Genomic DNA, 22,443 nt, shown 5'->3' with positions numbered 1-22,443 from the left:
CCTACTCATTCGTTTACAAAATTAAATATTCTTATTTTTTCAATTTTCACACAATTCATTATGTTGTTATTGTAAGTTTCTTTTATTATTATTATTATTATTATTTATAATCATTGTATATAAGATAATGATTTTAGTCCTTGAATATGAAATATCTTTTTATGTATTTTTAGATTAACAAATTTATACTTATATTGTAAGGTGACACATTGTCATTTTATTTTAGCTATAATCTTCACTGTTATTGTTTATTGTCTTTGGTTAGTTAAACTAATTTGAATTATTTTGATAGAAAATGAATATCAACTATTATGGAAAAAAAATTATTTATCTCATTTTTGAATTACAAGATGGACTAAAATAGACGAAACATATCAAAATAGACCAAACTAACCCGTCTTTGTCATATATAATAATATAATCAATCGATTAAATAGATAAGAAAAAATCAAATAAAAAACTAAAGATTGATATTTTTTTGGCTAAAAGTAAACTTATTTTAAAAATTAGCATTTATTGATAACGCGCTTACGAAATAATAAAATTCAACCATACAACTTTACACCTACCTATCTTATCATGACTTCCCAGTTGCAACGTGATAACTAAAGTAGGATTAATAACACTTTTTAAATTTCATTATTTAATTATTTTATTCCATTTATTTTTACTATTAATAAAATATAATATTTCATTTTGAAAAAAATTAATAATATAATTAATTTTCATCTATCTAATATAAAAATTGTTAAGTAATAAATATTAATCATTTTAATCTATTTATAACAATTTATAATTGACAATAATAATTTACTAAATTGGCAACGTTAACTTCAACATATAAAATTATCATATTATATTATTTTAAAACATTAAAAAAACGTAATTGAATTTTAAAATAAATACATCGATATATTAACATAATTTAAAATTGAAAAACTTGACCGCATAAATAATTAAAAATCATGATTGAAACTTCTATTTCAAATTAAGCAAAACAAAACAAATAATAATAATCTAGGCAACAAAATAACAATGACCGTAAACTATAAAAGTTGACCTTCTTATCCTTTTATTTAAATCCCATAATTGATATAAAAGGAAACAGAGTATCGAATAGTATGAAACTATCAAATGTCCATTCTGGGAAACAGCTTATATAACATATTGTTTCCCCATAAGCATCACTAAAGACAAAACTCGTGTCGACCACAAAACGTTTGCTATCGTTAAAACTAAAAAGGCTCCTTCTGATTTATTTTTGCCTAACTCAAAATTGGAGGAACCACTCGAAGCATCATACTTTGAACAAAAGATACCATCTGTAATAAAAATTCAACCACAAAGAGCATGTAAATACATAAATATAAAAATTCAATGAAAATAAAGTGAAGTAAGGCCCGATTATACTTCAAATATAATAATATATAGGATAATTTTTTAATTGACAATTAAAGAATGCAGTCAGTTGTCTAGTATAAAAATATAAATAAGAGAATCTAACCTAAATGAGTCATTGATATATTTAGGAAAGCTTCTTATTAGGAACTTTTATAAAAGAAGATATAAATAACTAGTTAGATTTAGTTATAAATTAAAAATAAAGATATAGAAAAATTATATTTGAGATTTTCTACAAATTAACTTTTTATAATTAATGTGTTTTTTCTTCTTAAATTTCTCATGGAGACATTTTTCTATTAGAATTTTAATGTGTCGAAAATCTTATATCAGATAAAAACAAGTATAAAGAACCACAAAATTCATAAACTATTTTTTTTAAAATTTTACATTGGAAGTAAAGTCGCAATCTTTTATGAGTTTGTTAGAAATTTCATTGGTGCAAAATCTTTCTAGTATCTCCATTCAAAAACCTTAATAGCAATATATATTCATTTCAGTAATGATTCATACGAATATGGTATAAAATAATATGGAGAGACTCACACTTGTTATTTTAAGGTAAGTTAAAAGTTTTAAATTGAGTAAAAAACGAACAATATATAAGTAGAAAGACCAATAGAAAGACTTTATATGATAAGTAGTGTTGTGATATTTTCTATAAATCTTTTCGTGTCTCATGATTGTCTCCTCTCGAAAAATCTAACATTCTAAATATATCATAAATAAAAAATCGTGTTACATTTTAGTGTTGTGAATCTGCATTATGTGAATGAATCACCCTAGTTCAACTGAACACTATAACTAAACTAATTACTATTCACAATTGTAATAAAAATATTGGAAAACATCAATATCAATATCAGGGAAAAATTAGAACATTCTCAATCAAGTTAAGTTCTTACCGAAGCAAACCCAATGCACATTATACTAAATCCGGGAAAATTGAAAGGTGCCTTTTCAGAAAGGAAGAGAGCTGAAAATTGAAAAAGGTTCTTGTTAATAAATTGGGGTGACTATCAAAATCTAATGTCACATATTCGCATGCTCTCACCTGTTAATGGAGAGAAAACTAATGGAGAAACTATATGTGCAACTGAACATATGCCAGAGATGCAACCTTGAGCCTTTCCCTAAAAGGAAGAGAAATGAGGAGGAAAATTAAACAAATTTAAAGTTATCTACCAAATGTTATTGTAAAAAACAAAAACTGAAAATGAAAAATATTCTTCACTGTATTAAAAATATCTTAACCAGCTTGTTTAACGTTAATAAGTATTATTAACTCCGTACCTGCTCATGGGGACCAACTTGTTTAGACACAATACTTCGTATCTGCAAATGTAAAATGAGATCACTCACTCAGCATTGTGTTTTGAATAAACTATTTAACTTGAAGGATGATAATGATGAAGAAAGTTATGCTTTTAAAGAATATTGAAAGATAAAATGAGGAAGTAAAAACTCACACAAGGTTGTGAGAAAACAAATAAAATTGAGAACATGGCAGAAGCATAAGGAACCTGTCAAAATTCACACAGTATAAGTTATATCACATAAAAGGAAAAAAAGAAGAAACGCAGACAACAAAAGGATAATAGAGATGTATACAAGTGTGAATAATCAACCACTATATCTCAAGTTTAACCTTATAATGTTAGGGATCATAAACTCTAAGATATAATGATATTATATATGGAAAAATAATTTACAGGAACAAAAATGCAATTAGAAATAAAGTTGCAAAAGACATACCAAGGAGGACCACGCTATGCTGTAAAGGAACATCTGCATCCAATTTTAAAAATTTAGAATTTCATAAAAGAGAAAATGTTGTATGATTGTATTAAAAAAAAAATACTCACGTGTACACAGTGAAAGAATAGGCCTATTGAAAGTAGCCTTGCCTCGCCCAGAATAGGAGCCAAAATGGGCATAACAAGAAGCTATGACAATCAATATTTAATATTTAGATTCTTAGTACATGAACTCAAAGAAATTCAAGATTTATGGAACAACAAGAGGCATATCAATTAATTGATAATTGAAACATAACCATGTAAAAATACCTGCGACACAGTCCCTGAAATTCCAGAAATGACCATCAAATCAGCAAATTGATTCTTATCAAAATGAAATTGAGCCTTTAAGAAATACTGCACACCAAAGAAAACAAAGTGTTACCAAGGACTGAAACTTGACTAACTAGCTCTAGTTATATACATAAAAAATATTTTAATGTGTCAACTTGTCAAAGATAATGCAATTGTAAGTATCAATTAATCCATTCTATAAGGGTTTAAAATGAAAGAAATTAAAGTTCAGTAAAATTCTAATCAAATATAACAAAAGCCTATAGCAGGGTATGACTCCAATAAGCCAAGGGAGAGTTAACAAGTAAAGATATATAAATACAACATTCTTGAACACTATCATTTGGTTTGAAGCTAAGGAACAAGATTCAACCGATGAAGAATGTGTGTAAGGATCAATGTATGCTCTAACACTGATATATAAAACTGCATAAACTTTCCCAAAACCTAAACTTACAAATAAAAACAAATCAATAATGTGTGAGTGTGTTATAAAAAATGGAACTCGGGAAGGATAGAAATTAAAGAAAAAGGTATATGAAAGGTGGAAAAAAAAAATACCAGCATTGATCCATGAAGGCCAACATCGGCAAGGTTACTGAAGAATGCAACAATTGCTGCTTGTGTAATAGTGAAGCTGGAAAATCGAATCAAAGGTGTATAATTATGACAAAAAGAAAAAAAGAATGTTTCTTTGATGGGAGGAGAAGAAAGAAAATTGTTGTACCTGCTAGTGAGGAAGGAGGTTAGGTCCTTGAAAGAACGCAATGCTTTAAGAAGATGCTTGTTTCTTTCCAATTTTGCATCGACCGAAGAAACTGTGGGCTTTTGTTGTGAAATGATTGGGGTGTAAAGGTGTCTGTCATCAATGACTGAATCTGGAAGAAAAAGTTTCATGTACACTGCTCCAATCACAGCAATAAAAGTAGACACCTTATTCAGGGAAAAAGGTGTTAGCATTTCAATTCTAAGAAAAAAAATGAGAATAGGGTATTGTAATTGCAGAGAGAAAAGGGAAAGCAAAATACCTGAAAAGTTTGGGCAGTGGATAAGAATCGTGCTGATAAAGTGGCACATACGAACGCAGCGGATCCTATCCCTGAAATAATTCCAAATGCAGTGCTTCTTCCACTTTCTGGAATGTTATCTGCCTGAAAAATATAGAGATGTAGTAAAATTAGTGAATGTCTCAGAAAATGTGTTCATAAATTAATATCAAACAGAGTTGTTGGATAAGAAAATGTGTCCAAAAAACCGAGCATTATATGAAGTTGGAGAAAATTAACAATGACTGAGGATAAAGAACTTGATCAAGAAGAAACAATCATTGTGTCTCATCGCTATACAGGGTCAACAAAGTCATTTCCTTTCATATCAAACAAAACCACTACTGCTGTGCTACTTATAAGATGAGAAATGTCATAGTACATTATAAGATCTTGAGAAGGTCTTAAAGAGTTTGTATTTAATCAGAATATCACTGTGTGTTAAATATTTCACCTTGAAATAATAATTGTATAATATTAAATTAGGTTTAAAGGTAATTTTATTATAATATTGAATTAAATTTAAAGTTTACTTCATAAAAATAATAAATATGAATTACGTATTTAATAAATTGTTATATATATATATATATATATATATGAATTTGAACTTCAAATTTAATTATTTGAATTCGGAATAAAAAGTGAATTAGAGCTTAAAATTCGAGCTTTGAGGGAAAAAAAACATAAGATAAACCACAACCAATCATAGTGAAGGGGGAAAATGACCTAGAACTCAACAACAATTCTCCATCTAGATCAATTTAAAAAAGAGAAACATTTTTTTTTCAATTCTTACTAATATAGTAACGTTTTGTTTCAGTCTTAAAAAATGAATTATCTTATTTTTACTCTGTCGTTAAATAAAATGTATTCTGTGATTTTTTTATTTGATTAGATAAGATAAACGAAGAATCATATTGGTACATCTTTTCTAACACAACAGGTACCTCACTAGTAATCCATAATTGTACTGTCATTTATCATAACAAAATGCATTTGTTTAAAGAGACTTTTAATACAGAAATCATAATATATTTGTTTAAACCAATCACTAAGATAACTAAGGTCTTTTAAGAAATAATAATAATAATAAATAATTGAGTGAATAATAACTTATTTAAAGTCAAGAAAAATATCAAAGACTTACCACATAAGCTAGAGCGAGGCAAGGGACGCTTCCTTCGCAAACCATTGAAATGAGTATTTTGAACACATAGTAAACATAGAAGAATTTTTTGGTCCTGTTGTAAGCTAATATGCCTGTCAAACAAAGATCATTTACTATTTATAAACACCAAACACAAATTCATCACACGTGTTTTCTTAATCTACATGCACAATATTCGAATACACCTAAAAAGAATCAGGTGTATTTTTAAACTTGATTTTTTATTATTGCCATGTGTGTTTATGCAACTTCAAAAATAAAATAATTTCATTTTAATTAATTATGTGCACAACTTTTTATCTCTTTGTATATTGTGTAAAAAAAAAAAACTTGCCTTAACGTTTAATTATGTAATATTACTTTACTCAAAAAATGAAACTTTAATTTTAATATACCTGTGGGAATGATTGTGAGGATCATAGGAACTGTGAGAATGGCCTTCCTCCCATACTTATCGGAGAGATTACCTAACAGTGGCATCATCACAAGCGTGCCCACTCCAATCATCTGTACAAAATCATGGGTTTTTTATTTTTATATACGGAGAAAAAAAATTTATATATATATATATATATATATAACACCATATAAGAAATTAACACATCTTTTACTTAAAAACTTCAAAATAATGAATTTACGCTTTTTATTTATATATTGTGTTTAATTGTGTGATTTCTATTAGACTCATATTTAAATTATTTCATACAAAAAATACATATTTTCTTATTCGTATCATTAAAACATTGGGTAAAAAATGGTAGTCATACTCTTGGTGCGGTATTTATTTGGTGGTTGCATCTTTAGGGAATCTTCTCTCTAATCTATTTTCATGTTTGAATTAGGTAGATTCCTTAAAAAAGTCAAACTCGTTATCTCTCACACCAACGACTTATTATCTATAAATTACTCTTTCTAAATCATTTTTAAAAATCTATGATTAATTTGTAATGGGTTGAAGCTACAAAAAAAAAAAAACATGTCGTGGAGACAATAAATATTTTCGAGACTCGATCAATGAAATTTGTATGATGAAAGATTTAATTAATTGAAAAATGTTCTTCTTGTGATTAGTAGTAGACACTATATTTCATTTTGTACTGTGTACTGGACCAAGTGATGGGTTTGTCCTGACATAACTCGTTACGTTTTTATTAGGCCCAATAAGAACTTATTAAAGTGGGCCTTATAAAGTGACAAGTGTTCTCAGATGGACAAAAACGGTACTATCGATAAAAAAAAAAAAAAACTGATTCACATTGGACGAGACAAAAGAAAACTGAAACCACGACAAGCAGAGGAAAAAGCATGGAAATGCATCAAACATTAACTGCTTGGAAAAAAGTTAAGCAACCGAGTGAGTTTTAAATTTTGGTAACAAGTTAGAAAAATTGGAAACCTATGAGGCTAACGAAATCACAAGGAAATTTCTTTCTCTGGTGGGGACAGGGTTACCCAAATAGACGTTATCTCCGTCACAATTTAACTTTACCACTAATTAATTGCTTTTGAATTTTGAGTTTCTCTACTCAACACTCATCATTTATGGGTTACACCAACAAATGAAGTATCATAGATTCATCAATTTTAAATTCGATGTGGACAATAATCTTTTAAAATTTTATCTGTCCCAAATTAATCAGAGATATTCCTTACGATTTTATTATTTTAAATTGTAAATTCAATTCTATTTAATTTTTCAGCCACCTGTGTTAGTTGGTAGTAATCGGCTTAAACATGAATTTTGTCAAGAAATAATTGCTAAATGTTATCTTTATTACGAAATTACGAAAAGGTAATGTTTTTAATTTAGGAAAAAAATGTACTATGCATTATTATATGCAAAGCAAAAAAAAATAATATCAGAAACAAAAAAGTTTGTTATCAAACACGCCATTTAACGCACAAAAAATATATTTAATATGTTCATCTTAGAAATAAATGTAGCAAAAATAAATGTATATCAAGCTTTTCATCCACGACATTTTTCATCGACGTTGAACCGAGAATAATAAATAAAAAAATAATAATTTCGTTTGCAATAATTTATCACGACTATATGTCTAAGTTATCATAATTTAATCGGAAATGAAAGGATGTAATTAATCCAGATTCTTTTTATTATGTAATACGAGGTTAATTTATTTAAGTCCCATAATGAGTGGGATGAATGTCTGAACTAACGCATATGAAAGTTGATTCATAAAATAGTTTTCCACCAAAAGGATGAAACATTAATACATGAAAATTTAAACACTTTGCTAAATTTGTTAAATATATGGAAGAAAGTGAGTTTCATCTGGTTTTATAGCAGTTCTCCTACGTTTTAGCCATGTTTTGTGTTGCTCACTAATGAGAACTTAACTCAAATTCCAGTAACTAATCACAGATTAAGGAACTCAAACATATAAGATTGAAAGCAGAATGAGTGAAGAAAAATTGCAACGAATGTATAAACTCACCGCTTGTTGAAAACCAGTGAGGTAGATGGCAATTGAGCATTCATCTTGTCCAGGACAAAGAGCAGCCATTGTTACATCAGTGATGGCTGGCACCACCATGAATATGGCAAAGTTGTGAAGAAACACTGTCATGAAGAGATGACTCAAACCATATAATTTCTCCATGATTACCCTCTCTCACACACAAACACACACTCTTAGTTTCCCTTTGATATGACTAAAGAACTACCTTGCTAGAATTCTAGGTAAGGTTTCAACTTACAGGGAAAGCTACCTCTCTACTTTTAGCCACACTACATGCATATTCATGGTTCACTTAGAAGCACCCTATATATAAGACTATGACCTCAAAGCTAATCATAAGAGACCAATGTGGTGTACCTCTCTCTATTGCTTTTACTTGTGTCTCACAATTTTGCATGAGTTCAAGTGAGTTGCACAGTGTGAAGGTAAAAAAGGAAGCAAATGCTTGCTTTTTTTACACAAATATAAATTAACAGTGACGGTATTGGTTTTTAGTCACGAAGCTGAAGTGCCGCTAATTATTTTTTCGAGTATTTAGTTAAATTCTGTCTGTTCAGTGGAATGCGTGGCGTCAAAGATTATATAAATTACTAGATTAACTTACGCCTCGAAGCGTGCAAGTTTATGAATACCCTTTTTTAAACAAGCAAGCAAAGCATCATCCAAATGGGCTAAAATAATATCTTGTGAAATTAATGGATTAAGTATATATAACTAATGCATTTAATTAGACAAATATTGAAAAGATAGGGGATTAATCTCTCGTTAAGTTTTAATTAAGGACGTGATGTTATATTGTATGTGTTTAATTTAAATCAAGAGTTTGAAAGCTTTTAACGTTTTGTCTCAGAAAAAATATCTTTGGGCCACTAAACTACATGTCATAGCTTCATAATTCGCTTGTCCTGTTTAAGTATGTGTACATAATTTTTTGCTTTGAATATTTAATAACGTGCATGAAAAAAAATCAAACGAATAAGTTTATGCTTAGTCATGTTGTTTATGAAAAGTATGTTTATATCCTGCCCACATAATTTAATTCATAATCGAATAAAGTTGTGTTAAATATCTAAAAAATTAAAAAAAAATAGAATATGAATTTAAAACTTCATTAAATTTTATTTTCTCTTAAAGAACCTTTTTCAATATTTTTATTAACTTAACAAAATTCCTTATATAAAAGAAACACACAATATTTTAATATATGAAATTATTAGTTATAAAAACATAAAACTAATAATATAAAAAGTTCAATTTAATAGTTTTGTGTTTAAAATACGATTATAAGCATAACAAAAAAAATATTTTTATCTTTAAAAAACTGTTATATAAATTTATTTTATTTTAATTAGTAAAAATAATTATTCCAAAATTTAAATAAATATAATAAAATAAAGGATCAATAGTTATACCTTAATCCGTTTATTTAACATATCATTTATATCCAGTGGTATAGTGGTGCATGAAAATATAGCTTAGACATTAGTAATAATAAAGCTAAACTTTTTTTGGACAAAGTAATTAGTGATTATCATTTAAATAGATTTTTTTTTCAGAATCCAATAAATTTCAAATTCCAGAGATACAAGAAATTAAAAAGATAAATAATAATAAGACTAATTTAAAAAAAAAAAAATCAAAGCACAAGGCTCAATCTCTCTAATGCGATGCGAAAGAACTTTTTTTCAATTTGATTACTAACTCTATCTATAACAATTCTTATTCGCCTAGTTTTGTTATTGCGATTGATTTTTCTCTAATAATCATTGTTAGTTGATCATGTAAATCTAAATGTAATATTTAGAAGAATTTTAAGAACAATTGCGAAAAAAAAAAATAGTTTGAACTTAAGATTGATCATAACAAAATTATAATTTCATTTATTTTAATAGACTCTATAATATTTGTCATTAAAAATTCATTTCAGTTTAAGACTAGTTTTAGTTCCTAAAAAGTGTTAAAATTAATAAAATATAGCACAGTATCAATAAAATAAATTATCCACGCGTATTAAAAGTATAAAAAAATCATTTACTGTCATAATAAAATAAAATAAAAATTCTATAAGTAAGTTATTTTCTGTTACCAGCATTAATTGTCCCCTGATATTAAATAAGTTAAAACACGGTAGAATTATGTGATCTGATTGGTTACAGTTATATGTAAAAAAAAAATGGTTATATTTTAGTTGTCACAATCTTGAGTATATTATCAACTATAAATTTTGCTTTAATAGTAAGTGACTAATCCAATATTTTCATTATTTAACTTTTTCATTGTCCTTTATTATGCATCAATACAAAAAATTAATGAATCCTGTTATACCAATTTTCCATTTCATGGTGACAACAAATTAGTCACAAGGGATATAAACCATGTCGAATTCTTATTTGTGTCTAAGGATAGTATATCAACCATAATCTACTATTGTGGTAAATATTAAATTAGGGTACAATTTAGCAAATTATTTCTCGAATATTTGTAGGAAAGGAACAACTAAAATTAACTTATACATAAGTTCATTTATGAAATTATTTTATTTTTGAAATTTATTTATAAAATTACCGTATAAATAAATTTATTTTATTTTTTCTTATAAATGTTAACGAAACTTTTATCTAAATGTACCTTTCATTAAAATTGTTTTATGGTAGTTCAATTATGCGAAGGACTTATTGAGTAACCCATTTTATGATTTGTTTAATTCAAACCTAGTTTTTTGGATAAATATTAAGACCTTTTGAAATCTACTTAATTTAATTGAAAATTATATATTTCAAACCATTTGAAAGAATATTTAGAGAAAACAACCAACATATTTAAGGAAATGCAGTAATAATAATGAAATATTATCAATACACTACTGATATATAGTAATGTATAACAAAATATTTGAACATTATATATTTTTGTACTTCATTTTAAAAGTTTAGAAACGCTTTTAAGTGTAAGTCCATTATTAAGTCCCCCAGCTGTGGGTTTTATCACATATTAAAATTCATTAATACATAATAGTAATCAGGAGCGGATTATACAAGAAGCGGGAAGTGGCCGTGGCACCCCAAAATAATTTTGATTTTTCTAAAAATTATATATATGTACTTTTGGATTTTTTTAAAATTATATGTATTTTTGAAATTTTGAAATTTTTTAAAATTATAAGTAATACACTTTAAAAATTATAGAAATTAAATTGTGTTTTTTTTATTTATAAAACATAATATTTAATGCTACTAAATAATAAAACATAAAAATGAATATAATAAAGAGTATAAATATTTAGGTTTAATTATTTTTTATCTTTGTTTTTATCAAAAAAATGTCAAATTTTGACTAAAAAATCAAAATAAATTGAGACTAAATCAACTAGAGAATCAACTTACATTTTTGAAAAAAAAATCAAAAAAGTAATTAAAACAAATATTTATTAAGATATTTTTTATTTTTTTTTTATTTTTTTTTTAGATTTTTACAAATTTGCACTCATCTTTCAGTCTCATATGTTTTCTTTTTACTTTTAAATAAAAAAAGAAATTAGAGACAAACTCAATACTTTTACTCTCATTTGTCATTTGTTTTCTTTTTTCTTTGAAGAAAAAAAGGCAACTCTCTTGTTTCATTTGATAATAAACTATTAGTTTAATAGTTATTAACATTATTTTTATTCCATGAACCTTTGTATATTATTTTTTTATTAATATAGAAGAAAAAAAAATGTATTATCTGTTTTTTCAAATCGATTTTGTGACTTGATTATAATATATTTTTCTTTTAATAATTACTTCTCTCAATTTTCATTAGATTATGATAAATTATTTTTTAACATCAACTTTTTTAAAAGTATATTGATAAAGAATGAAACCATAAAATGATAAAAGAGAAGTTGTTGGTAAAGATGAAAACAAGATAGATTTTTCTTCTTTACATATCTTAAAATATTGTACTAATGATCCAACCTAATGATCAAATTGTCCAATCAGAGAAGTTATTTTTTAAAGGGTTAAATATGTTTTTGGTCCCTCAAGTTTTAGTAAATTTTGGAATTAGTCCCTCATCAAAACTTTATACCAATTTAGTCTTTTATCTTTCAAAATGCATGAATTTAGTCCTTTTAACCAAATTTTGTTAAGTTTATTTGACGTTTCAAGCGTATTTCATGATAGTATTTAAGTTAACATTGAAACAAAAATGTGTTGAACAGTGTAAATAATTTAAATACTATCATGAAATGCGCTTGAAACGTAAAAAATAAACTTAACAAAATTTGGTTAAAAGGACTAAATTCACGCATTTTGAAAGATGAATGACTAAATTGATCAAAAGTTTTGATGAGAGACTAATTCCAATTTTCGCTGAAACTTGAGGGACCAAAAACATATTTAACCTTTTTTAAAGCATTATACTAATGATGTAATATAATAATCAAATAATTACATTATTTTGGCCCCTCCAAATTTTGTGGTCAAAATCCGCCAACGATAGTAATCATGTTTTTAGATATAATAGACTTTTACAATATTAAATTTAGACTTTTGAAGAAAAAAACACGATTAATTCATATCATTTTATTAAGAAATCTCATTATAAATAATATTCAACTTTTAACTAATATAGGAATGAGATGGCTATATACATGTCCTTTATATTTCATTTATATACTCGTCCTCGTAATGGTATTAATCTCTTTTTAGATTACAAAAGTATATTTAATTTGTTAAGTAATTTAGTAAACTTATATTAGTTTTCTTTTAGTTATCTGCTTTCTAACTTATTGATACACATTTGATTGTGTTTATTTTTATTTACAATTATTTGATATTTATTTAATAATTATTTGATGTTTACACGATTATTACTATTTTTTTAATAATATTATAGAAAATGATGTGTATCATTTTCACATTGATATTTAATAGTAGAGTTAAATATATTTTTTGTCCTTTAACTTTAAGTAAAAATTGAAATTAGTATTTTTTAAAACTTTGGTTAAATTTAGTCTCTCAACTTTATAACTGTGTGAATTTAGTCATTTGAACCAAATTTTATTAAATTTATTTGACGTTTCAAGTGCGTTTGGTGATAATATTTGAGTTGTTTACACCGTTTGACACATTTTTACTTTAATGTTAACTAATAAACTATCATGAAATGCATTTGAAACATCAAATAAACTTAACAAAATATGGTGAAAATGACTAAATTCACAAAATTATAAAGTTGGGAAACTAAATTGAACAAAAATTTCAAAGAGAGATTAATTTCAATTTTCACTCAAAATTAAGGGACAAAAACATATTTAACCCTTAATAATATAATAATTTTTCTTTTTTGTGATTTTTATTTTGGTAAAAAATATTTAATTAATATTTAGTATAATGAATGAATAAGTATCAACATGGATATAGGATAAACTCTTTTTTGGAACATATAAAAATGTAACATAAATTAACTTTATGCTTTTCAGTTACAACTTACTTCAAGTTTGATAAAGTAAAACTCCACAAAATAATCAAATAATAAAAAAAAAAAGAGGAGACAAATAAAATTCGTGTGAGGACAACATATATCTGAGGTTTCTATGTTGCCAAGTTGTTGTACAATTTCTAAATAAGAAAATGGTTGTTGATTCTTTCAACATTGTAATGATACAAGAGTTCGTTGTGACAGCAAGAGATATCTTTTAGCTGGTTAGTTTTTTGAGGACCAGTTCTTGGGGAACTAAATTTCGTTAAGACAACTCATTACAAATGTCTTATGTTCTATGTTTGCGGTAGAATTAATCTATTCTCAGACAATGGTGAGAATCTAGTAGTAATTTTTAATTCTTAATATCATTTGCACTTATTTAATTACTCATCACTTTTTCTTCCAATGGAATTATGACTCCAACTATTACTAATGAACCATAGTGGTTTATGAGGACTCAAAATATCATTAGAATGAAGTCTTTAATTATTATAAGTGTATTTAATCATCAACAGACATAAATTAATTAAAACATTATTAACTCATGTCGTATAGTAATTATTTTGTTTGCAAAGAATTGTTTTGCTTTCTTTTTCATTTGTATGGTTATTTAAAAAACTATAGTGTGTTTAATTTCAATGAACTTTTATATATTTAAAAGCTAATAACAAAGGAAAATTCAATTACAATATTAAAATATAATTAAATTTTATTTATTTAGAATGTCTCGATATTTTAAATATTTTCAGACAAATTTAAACATCTAAAATAGCATGAATAATTTGAAAGGATTAGATTAATACATGGTTAATCGTACAGTTTATAATTCAATAATTTTGAATATTCAAATACAACTTAAATAATTATAATCACTTCATAAAAAAAAAACTTTAAGCAACTCATATTAGTAATTTAACTATAAATAACGATAGACCAATGTTAACGAGTATCTTAAACTCACCTTACTTCAACAAATGATTCTACTTTCATTTTTAAATTCACCCTTTTCAATTGTTTACATGCTTAAACATAAGCTAACAGTAGTAAATAAACAAATTATCGTCTCACATCTTATTAAATAAATATCTTATATTTAATGGTAATAAGTGAAGCTGAAAAATTTTCAGAATCAAGGACCACCAAGCCATTGAAGGTTGTGTTTCAGAATCTTATAAGATTGTATTTCAAATTAAAGGTTAGGCTGTGTTTAATGAATTTTGTTTTTTTGTACGGATAAAATTGATTGTTCTAGCTTTATTTGTTTATAAGGGTGACTTTTGCAGTTTTGAGACGTGTGTTTGAAAAAGCAAATGAAAGTAGAGAAATAACTTTATTTATATAAATTGTGGAAAATTGAATTGAAAGTTGAGGGTTTATAAATGGAAGTTTTAGAAAGTGGAAATTATGATGGTCACCATCACATTTTATGTGGTAAGAAGTGATCTAAACACAAATGTCATCATGGTTATATGAGACGAAGTTTATTCAGATTTTTCTTAAAAGGGCAAACAAAAGAGATAAAGGTAGGTGGGAAAAAGGAAATGGGTGTGGGAAATGATGATTCAAAGGGTTACATAATGAAAACCAAGTGAGAAAAAGAAAAAAAAAACCCAAATAATTGTAACTTTTTAAGGAGAAATCATTCTAATACTATTTATTTAATTAAGAAGAAAAGTCAATACGTTGGAAAATTAAATATTGGTAACAAATAAATTTCATATTTAAGTACTGCCATAAAAGTACTAAATTATTTATTATTATAACCGGCAGTGCTAGTACATTCTCTCTTTCGAAACTATGTCTGTTCACATCCATTAAAGAGCAATAATTATTATAGTTATATATTCTTCCACAAATATAACTTTTGGTGAAATTAATGTTTTGAAACATATAGGTAAGGGTATTAGTTAAAAAATGTTATGAATATACATTATGAGAACAGTAGTGTTGGACTAAAGAGTAATATTGAAGATGATAGTTTCTGTTGTGTTTCACTCTGTGATTGTTTAATAAATTAATAGAAAGCAGCCAAAGAAGTTTCACGCGCAAGCACGTGGAGTGGAAAGAAAAGAGAAACAGGATTTGGGAGAAGTCCAGTAGATCAATTAATAGCGGGTTAACCCAGCCCACAGGCCCACTCCAGAAAGTAAACCTCAAATAATCGTTTTTCATATTCTTCAATCTCTTCACTTCACTACTCTCACTCCCACAACCGCAAACCACAATGGACTCTTTCTCTCTCCTCTGCACCGGAGCGCTCCTCGCCGGCGGCCTCTACTGGTTCGTGTGCGTACTGGGCCCCGCCGAGCAGAAGGGAAAGCGCGCCACGGATCTGTCCGGCGGGTCCATATCGGCGGAGAAAGTCCAGGACAACTACAAGCAGTACTGGTCGTTCTTCCGCCGCCCGAAGGAGATCGAAACGGCGGAGAAAGTCCCGGACTTCGTGGACACCTTCTACAATTTAGTGACCGACATCTACGAGTGGGGGTGGGGCCAGTCCTTCCATTTCTCCCCCTCGATCCCCGGCAAGTCCCATCACGAAGCCACGCGCCTCCACGAGGAGATGGCAGTGGATCTCATCCAGGCCGGCCCCGGAGACAGAGTCCTGGACGTGGGCTGCGGTGTGGGCGGCCCAATGCGCGCAATCGCGGCCCATTCCCGCGCGAACGTTGTTGGAATCACAATCAACGACTACCAGGTGAATCGCGCCCGCCTCCACAACAAGAAAGCAGGCCTGGACTCCCTCTGCGAGGTCGTCTGCGGCAATTTCCTCAACATGCCCTTCCCCGACAACTCCTTTGACGGCGCTTACTCCATCGAGGCCACGTGTCACGCTCCCAAGCTCGAACAGGTCTACGCCGAAATCTTCCGCGTGTTGAAGCCTGGTGCACTCTACGTCTCGTATGAGTGGGTAACCACGGATAAGTACCGCTCAGATGACCCGGAACACGTGGAGGTCATTCAGGGCATTGAGAGAGGTGACGCCTTGCCTGGTCTCAGAAGCCACACTGACATAGCTGAAACCGCGCGTAAGGTAGGGTTTGTCGTGGTTAAGGAGCGGGATCTGGCTAAGCCACCGGCTCAGCCCTGGTGGAGCCGCTTGAAGATGGGTCGGATCGCGTACTGGCGGAACCACATCGTGGTCACTGTTCTTGCCGCCTTGGGAATCGCACCCAAGGGGACCGTCGATGTGCATGAGATGCTTTTCAAGACAGCTGATTATTTGACCAGAGGGGGCGATTCCGGGATTTTCTCTCCGATGCACATGATCCTCTGCAGAAAGCCCCACGACAGTGACGACGACCACGTCCAAACCTGAGTGAGTTGAGTTGGCGACGACAAATTGGATAACGAAAACAAAAACACCTCCTCGTTTCTTGTCTCCGGTACTTTTTATTTTTATTTTCATAATAATTATTATTATTATCTTTTGATTAAGTTATTTTAGCTTCTATTATTACTGTCAGTAGTATGAACTTGGTGTAATTCGGATTTTGATCTTTCTATTTTAAATTTTAATTTTGCAATGTATCACATTTGTTTGAATGAGGACGGTTTTTGATTGGGAATGAATCGAATAGAATGGGAGAGAAAATGTGCATCAGTAGTGGTAGTCTGGTTGATTTTGGGCTAATTAATTGGTGGAGGAATCTGAAAAAGTATCTGAAATGCTGGGATTTATGGTGGTGGTTGTTGAAGAGGATATTTTAATGAGTGGATTAATGAAGAAGGGTTTTGTCGTGTGGGAAGGGTAGGGTAGGGAAAGAACAGAGATAGAACAGAAGAAAACAGAAGAGAGCACATGTTAGATGGGTATATTAGCGTGTGATTAGGTGGAGACCACTGAGGATGGGATTAGCCTGGTTGTATTGTAACGTGGTTATGTTTGAGCTTTCAGTGTCTGAATCTGCCCTCGATGCCTGCTCAGTTGCTTTTTTGGTTTTACTCTTGTCACGTTCTGCCTCCATTTTTACTTCCCCCACACCCACCGTGACATCTGGACATCTGGCCCGCACTCTCTTTAGATCTGCCAAACCAATAACTAATATATGGGTACATTGTTTTAAGAAATATTTGAGTATTAGTGATTTTCAATAACTATCAATTATAACCCAGTTGGAAATTTAAAACCTATTTTATAAAAGTTATCTAGTATGTGTATTTGTGCAGGGTTTTTAAAATTATAGTATATTTATAATTTGAGTCTATAAAATATAATTATAAATTAATATATAACTAAGTAGTGGTATACTTCATGAACAAGTCTCTATTGAAACACAATTGGAAGATCCTATCCCTAGTTTCTATAATAACTACCAAAAGTATTTGTTGTTCCTGTACATGTGTCAAGAGTATCAATTTCTCTTGACATGCATAAACCTTTTTTGTCGGGTCTGGGAAGAACAAATTGTTGTTTTCTGACACTTAGTTCTTGTAAAGAGATTTTGATGAAGTTTGTAAATAAATATGTTAGATGTGTTTTTATTGAGTTCACAAATGACTTATTCAACACAAGTTAAGAGAGAGGATGATATTGTCTTGTAGTAAGTTCACAAATAATAGTATTGTGTTGACAGTTAAGGTGAACTGTAATGAAACCGTGTATCTTTCTACAGCTATTATTTAGTCACTTGTATAATTAAAAATTCATGAAAATTTAGTTGTCAATAAAATAATTTAATGTTTTATAGTGAATGGAACTAAATGCATTAATTGAAAAGTTTATAGATTTTGACCAAAAGTTTAGAAATTCCTAGTATTTATTAAATTATTAATTTTTTAAAAATTAAAATTTAGTTAATACATTTTTTAATTTACTTGAAAATAATATAATATTTCTACTTATTATTTTGTAGGGAGTGTTAACTTTGAGATAATGTAAAATTATATCTTCAACGGTTTTTAACAAACCCCACCTTGAGTAATGTGGTTGAGTTACCCACATGGTGTTTTTTTTTTCTTACCTCTGAAAAGTTGAGGTTTCTAACCAAACATGATATTTACATATGTTCATGTCATAAGAACTTATGTTAGCGAGAAAATAGTTTTTAAATGGAATAGAACAACGAGTATAATTTGATGCATAAAATGTAAAACATGAAACTTATATAGGAAAGAGAAAACTTAAGATTTGGAGAGAATAAAACTTTCTAAAAAAAAGAGAGTTAGAATATCTGAAACTCTATTATCTTTTAAGTTGTGTCGCGTAGTTAAAAGAAAGATGAGAAATAGTCTTATCATTTTAGAAAGCATTTAAAAGAAAACAGTTCAAAAGTAAAATTTGTAAAACCAATCACTAAATAATTAAAATTATAATTTATATATTAACATATTAGATTCAAATATAAATTTTAACTTTTAACTATTTTAAAAAACATCTCAACTAAATTTAAAAACTGGATTTTAGAATTTATTTGTATATTTCTTATTCTCTTACTATAAGAGTTTTCTGTGGATATAAAATTACTTCATTTTTATATGTTTTCTTTTTGTAATACTTCAAATTACAATCTCAATTTGTTGATCTGCCTAAAATATGTTGAAAGGTTGAGAACTGACATTGCTTTACTAAAGTTGCCTTTAAATTTTAATTAGAAAGTAGCGCTAAAAAGAATTACTTCTTAAAAAGAAAAAAAATTTAGAATTAAAGTGTGAAGAACTCGATTGCGTGTTCATTAGTTTTACTCTAAAAAAAATCATCTCAATCTTTATTTATATGCACTAAGTGAGTGCTAAAAGATGACATAAGTGACGGAATTTTTGTGCCTCTTATGTCCTCTTTAATAGGATTACTTTTGAATATAATTTAATGTCATTTAATAAAATTATCATCAAAATATATGATAATAAATTATTTATGTAAATATTGTTATTTGTATTTATTTAAAAAATCATATGAGAATGGAAAGATGTTAATAAAAAATATTTTAAGTGTTGGTATGTAATGATAAGATTCAAAGAATTAATTAAGCAGACAGGTAGGTGGTAATATCAAAATAATTTTTTATATAAATTGACATAATCTTAATATTATTATTTTTTACATAAAATGATCAAAATTTAAGTGACATAATAAGGCTCTATCCATCATGAATGCTCTAAATAGAACATACTTAATTAACATGAAGATAGTTTTGTTAAATTTACTGTTAAACCAAGATTAACTCTCATTTATCCGCGTAATGGATTTCAGACAGGGACACGTGCACACAACTCAACCCATTAAGTGAAAGAATCATGTGATGTTAACATGCTTCCTTTAAAAACTATCTTTCATTTTAGAGGTTTTGTTGTATTTATTTTTGTTAGGTAAATATAATATTTTATTATTAGAAGTTATGGTAAAACAGAAGTAAGAGAAAATAAATGATGTAAGAGGAGTCTATTTATTACAGAGTTAGCCTTTACATCAAAGCATCAATTTCGAAAATTAAGGTGCTCTTTTTCAGTGTGTGGAAAGGATCTCGAACTCTGAACAAAAAAAATAACAAAGTAAAAATCATATTCCACTTTTCTGTGGAAAGGAACTTTCACTCTGGAAAATTTGAGACTTTTTTTTTTTTTTCTCCATGGAAAGTAAAGGCACAGGAAAGTAGAGTTTTTTCTCATGTGAATTGATTTTATAAAATTATTATTATGATGCAGTCTTTATCATTCTTTCTGCAAAGATATTAACCTTTCAAAATATAATCAAATAATAAAAAGATATGAATAATAAAATGATATTTGAGACAGTAGCGACAATTACATGTTTAAAAAATTTATATTTATTTAAATTCCAACTGTCACGGTACCCAAACTACCGAACATAGTCAGAAAAAAAAAATTCTAGCATATGCATAGAAACAAAATTTGTGTAACATAAAAACTAAAAATTGTCAGCATGACGTTAATAAATTTTAAAATAACTCCAATATTTAGAACAATTTTAAGTCACCAAAATTTGGGGTGACAAATTAACATATCTTAAAACTGAATTTAATCTAATATACGTAGCGTTAAAAATATATTTTTCACAAAAAAAGTAGTTATAAAGAAAATTTTAAAGAAAAATTACATTTTTTTTCTTAATTTGTCTCCTTGAAAATATAAGTCATACAAAAAAATTGAATATATTCTTTTAAAATCATATAATTTGAAAATTAAAAATAACTTTTAAATTATATAATTTAGAATTTATTTAATTTTCTAAAAGTCATTTCAGATTCCACAACTACGAAAAATAATCTTCAAATTATACACTGATTTTTTTTTTCAATTTATGAATTTCACTATAAAAAAATACTAGAAAATTTTTTTATATAGAATGCATATATGGAGATGCAGGAAGAAACTACACATTGACTAAAATAAGGTTACTAGTGATGGTCTGATGTTGGTACGTGTAAAGTTTAGGGCTGCTTTTTTTTGCACCACATTGTTTTCTTCCTGCACCCCATAGCCTTATTGAAACGACTTCATTGCCTTAGTGAAAAATTCAATAAAACAATCTAAAATAAATCACTTAATCCTCTACTTCATCTCCTACACTCACCTCGATTTCCTTCATCGGTGAGATGCTTTTGAATATAAAATAGTTTTTGTTTTCCGGCAATGGTGTTTCCCAGCAAAATCAATGTTTTTTTTTTCTTTTCTCACTGTTGCAACCCTTAAATCCCCATGTTCTAAAAGATTCACCACCATCAATGACCAAGTTTCTAAATGTTTTGTTTTTACCTCCCCATTTTCGTTTTGCTGAAGAAGATCTTCCCAAACAGAAGCACCTCTCTTAGTCAAGAAGCTCATGAACCAACATATTCGTGGACATAGATGGAGAAGATGGTTGAGCTGGGTGTGGGTTTTTGAGTTCCGGAACATCCAATTTTTTTAATCCAAAAATACCTTTTAAACACTTAAACTAAAAAATATAAAAAAATTACATTATGAATAGGATATTCTGAAAATATATTTTGAACACGGAATAAAAGAATATTTTTCTAAATATACGATCTAAAATATATTATTTTATACTTTTTCAATTGAGTGTTTCAGAAAATATTTTTAAATCTGAAATATACCTTTCCGAACATAAATTTATAAAATTAAAAGAAAAAGTACACAATTTTATTATATTTTTGATGAAAGATAGTTTGAGAATTATAGATTTTATGGATTGGAGGAAAAAAAAAACGATGGATTTCAGGAAGAGGTAGTCCAAGTTTAGCTAACTGGTCCTTCAACTGTGGGGTATTTGTGTCGCGGAGGGGAGGATATAGAATCCAATTAAATGGTTCTAGATATTTAAATGCACAAAATTGGCTTCAATTTAAAAGTTACTTTGAATTTGGTTAAGTTTGGTTTTAAACTGTGAATCAATTTCAAAATATAAACTAATGTGAAAGAAAAAACTTAGTTGAAGTCCAAATGAAGATTTATTCATTAAGGTATAAGTAAAAGTATTTTAGTTAAAAGATCAAAGTAACGATACTTTAAATCAGATATAAGTTTAAAATTATGTAGATTAAATTAAGTTAAAAATATATAAATCAACGCTTCTGAAAAAAATTCTCTAATCAAAATTGATCGAAATAAACTAAGATAATTGACCAAAAGATATATTCATTGAAGTCAATGAAAGATAAATTGACTAAAATCGAATTTAAGTTTTTTAATTCAGAATGCTTTTGAAAATTCTTTAATCAAGACTAAGATAAAATGTTCAATTAAATTTGAGTTACACAATTGATATGCATCAGGATGAATTGATTAAGGTTGTGTTGATGATTTTCAAATTAAAATTGAGT

General features: G+C 28.1%; 2 protein-coding genes across 2 annotated transcripts; one reads left to right on the top strand and one right to left on the bottom strand.

Annotated features, from left to right (window-relative positions):
• Window positions 1-1,042: 1,042 nt before the first annotated feature.
• On the bottom strand, window positions 1,043-8,482 carry LOC114162515 (hippocampus abundant transcript-like protein 1). Its single transcript, XM_028046432.1, has 14 exons — window positions 8,171-8,482; window positions 6,107-6,218; window positions 5,691-5,803; window positions 4,523-4,645; window positions 4,222-4,427; window positions 4,056-4,131; window positions 3,471-3,557; window positions 3,267-3,347; window positions 3,157-3,189; window positions 2,871-2,924; window positions 2,695-2,736; window positions 2,456-2,534; window positions 2,307-2,377; window positions 1,043-1,322 (listed from the first exon to the last, which is right to left on the bottom strand). The coding sequence occupies exons 1-14, from the start codon at window positions 8,333-8,335 to the stop codon at window positions 1,266-1,268; spliced, it is 1,299 nt and encodes a 432-aa protein (XP_027902233.1). The 5' UTR covers window positions 8,336-8,482; the 3' UTR covers window positions 1,043-1,265.
• Window positions 8,483-15,790: 7,308 nt separating this feature from the next.
• Window positions 15,791-17,229, top strand: LOC114164155 (24-methylenesterol C-methyltransferase 2). The gene has a single exon (XM_028048698.1). The coding sequence runs from the start codon at window positions 15,885-15,887 to the stop codon at window positions 16,977-16,979; it is 1,095 nt and encodes a 364-aa protein (XP_027904499.1). The 5' UTR covers window positions 15,791-15,884; the 3' UTR covers window positions 16,980-17,229.
• Window positions 17,230-22,443: the final 5,214 nt, after the last annotated feature.

Source organism: Vigna unguiculata, chromosome 9 (assembly GCF_004118075.2).
Source record: "Vigna unguiculata cultivar IT97K-499-35 chromosome 9, ASM411807v1, whole genome shotgun sequence".
Classification (NCBI taxonomy): Eukaryota; Viridiplantae; Streptophyta; class Magnoliopsida; order Fabales; family Fabaceae; genus Vigna; species Vigna unguiculata.
Note: the sequence above shows the minus strand (reverse complement) of the source record. Positions and strands in the feature narration are given on the sequence as shown.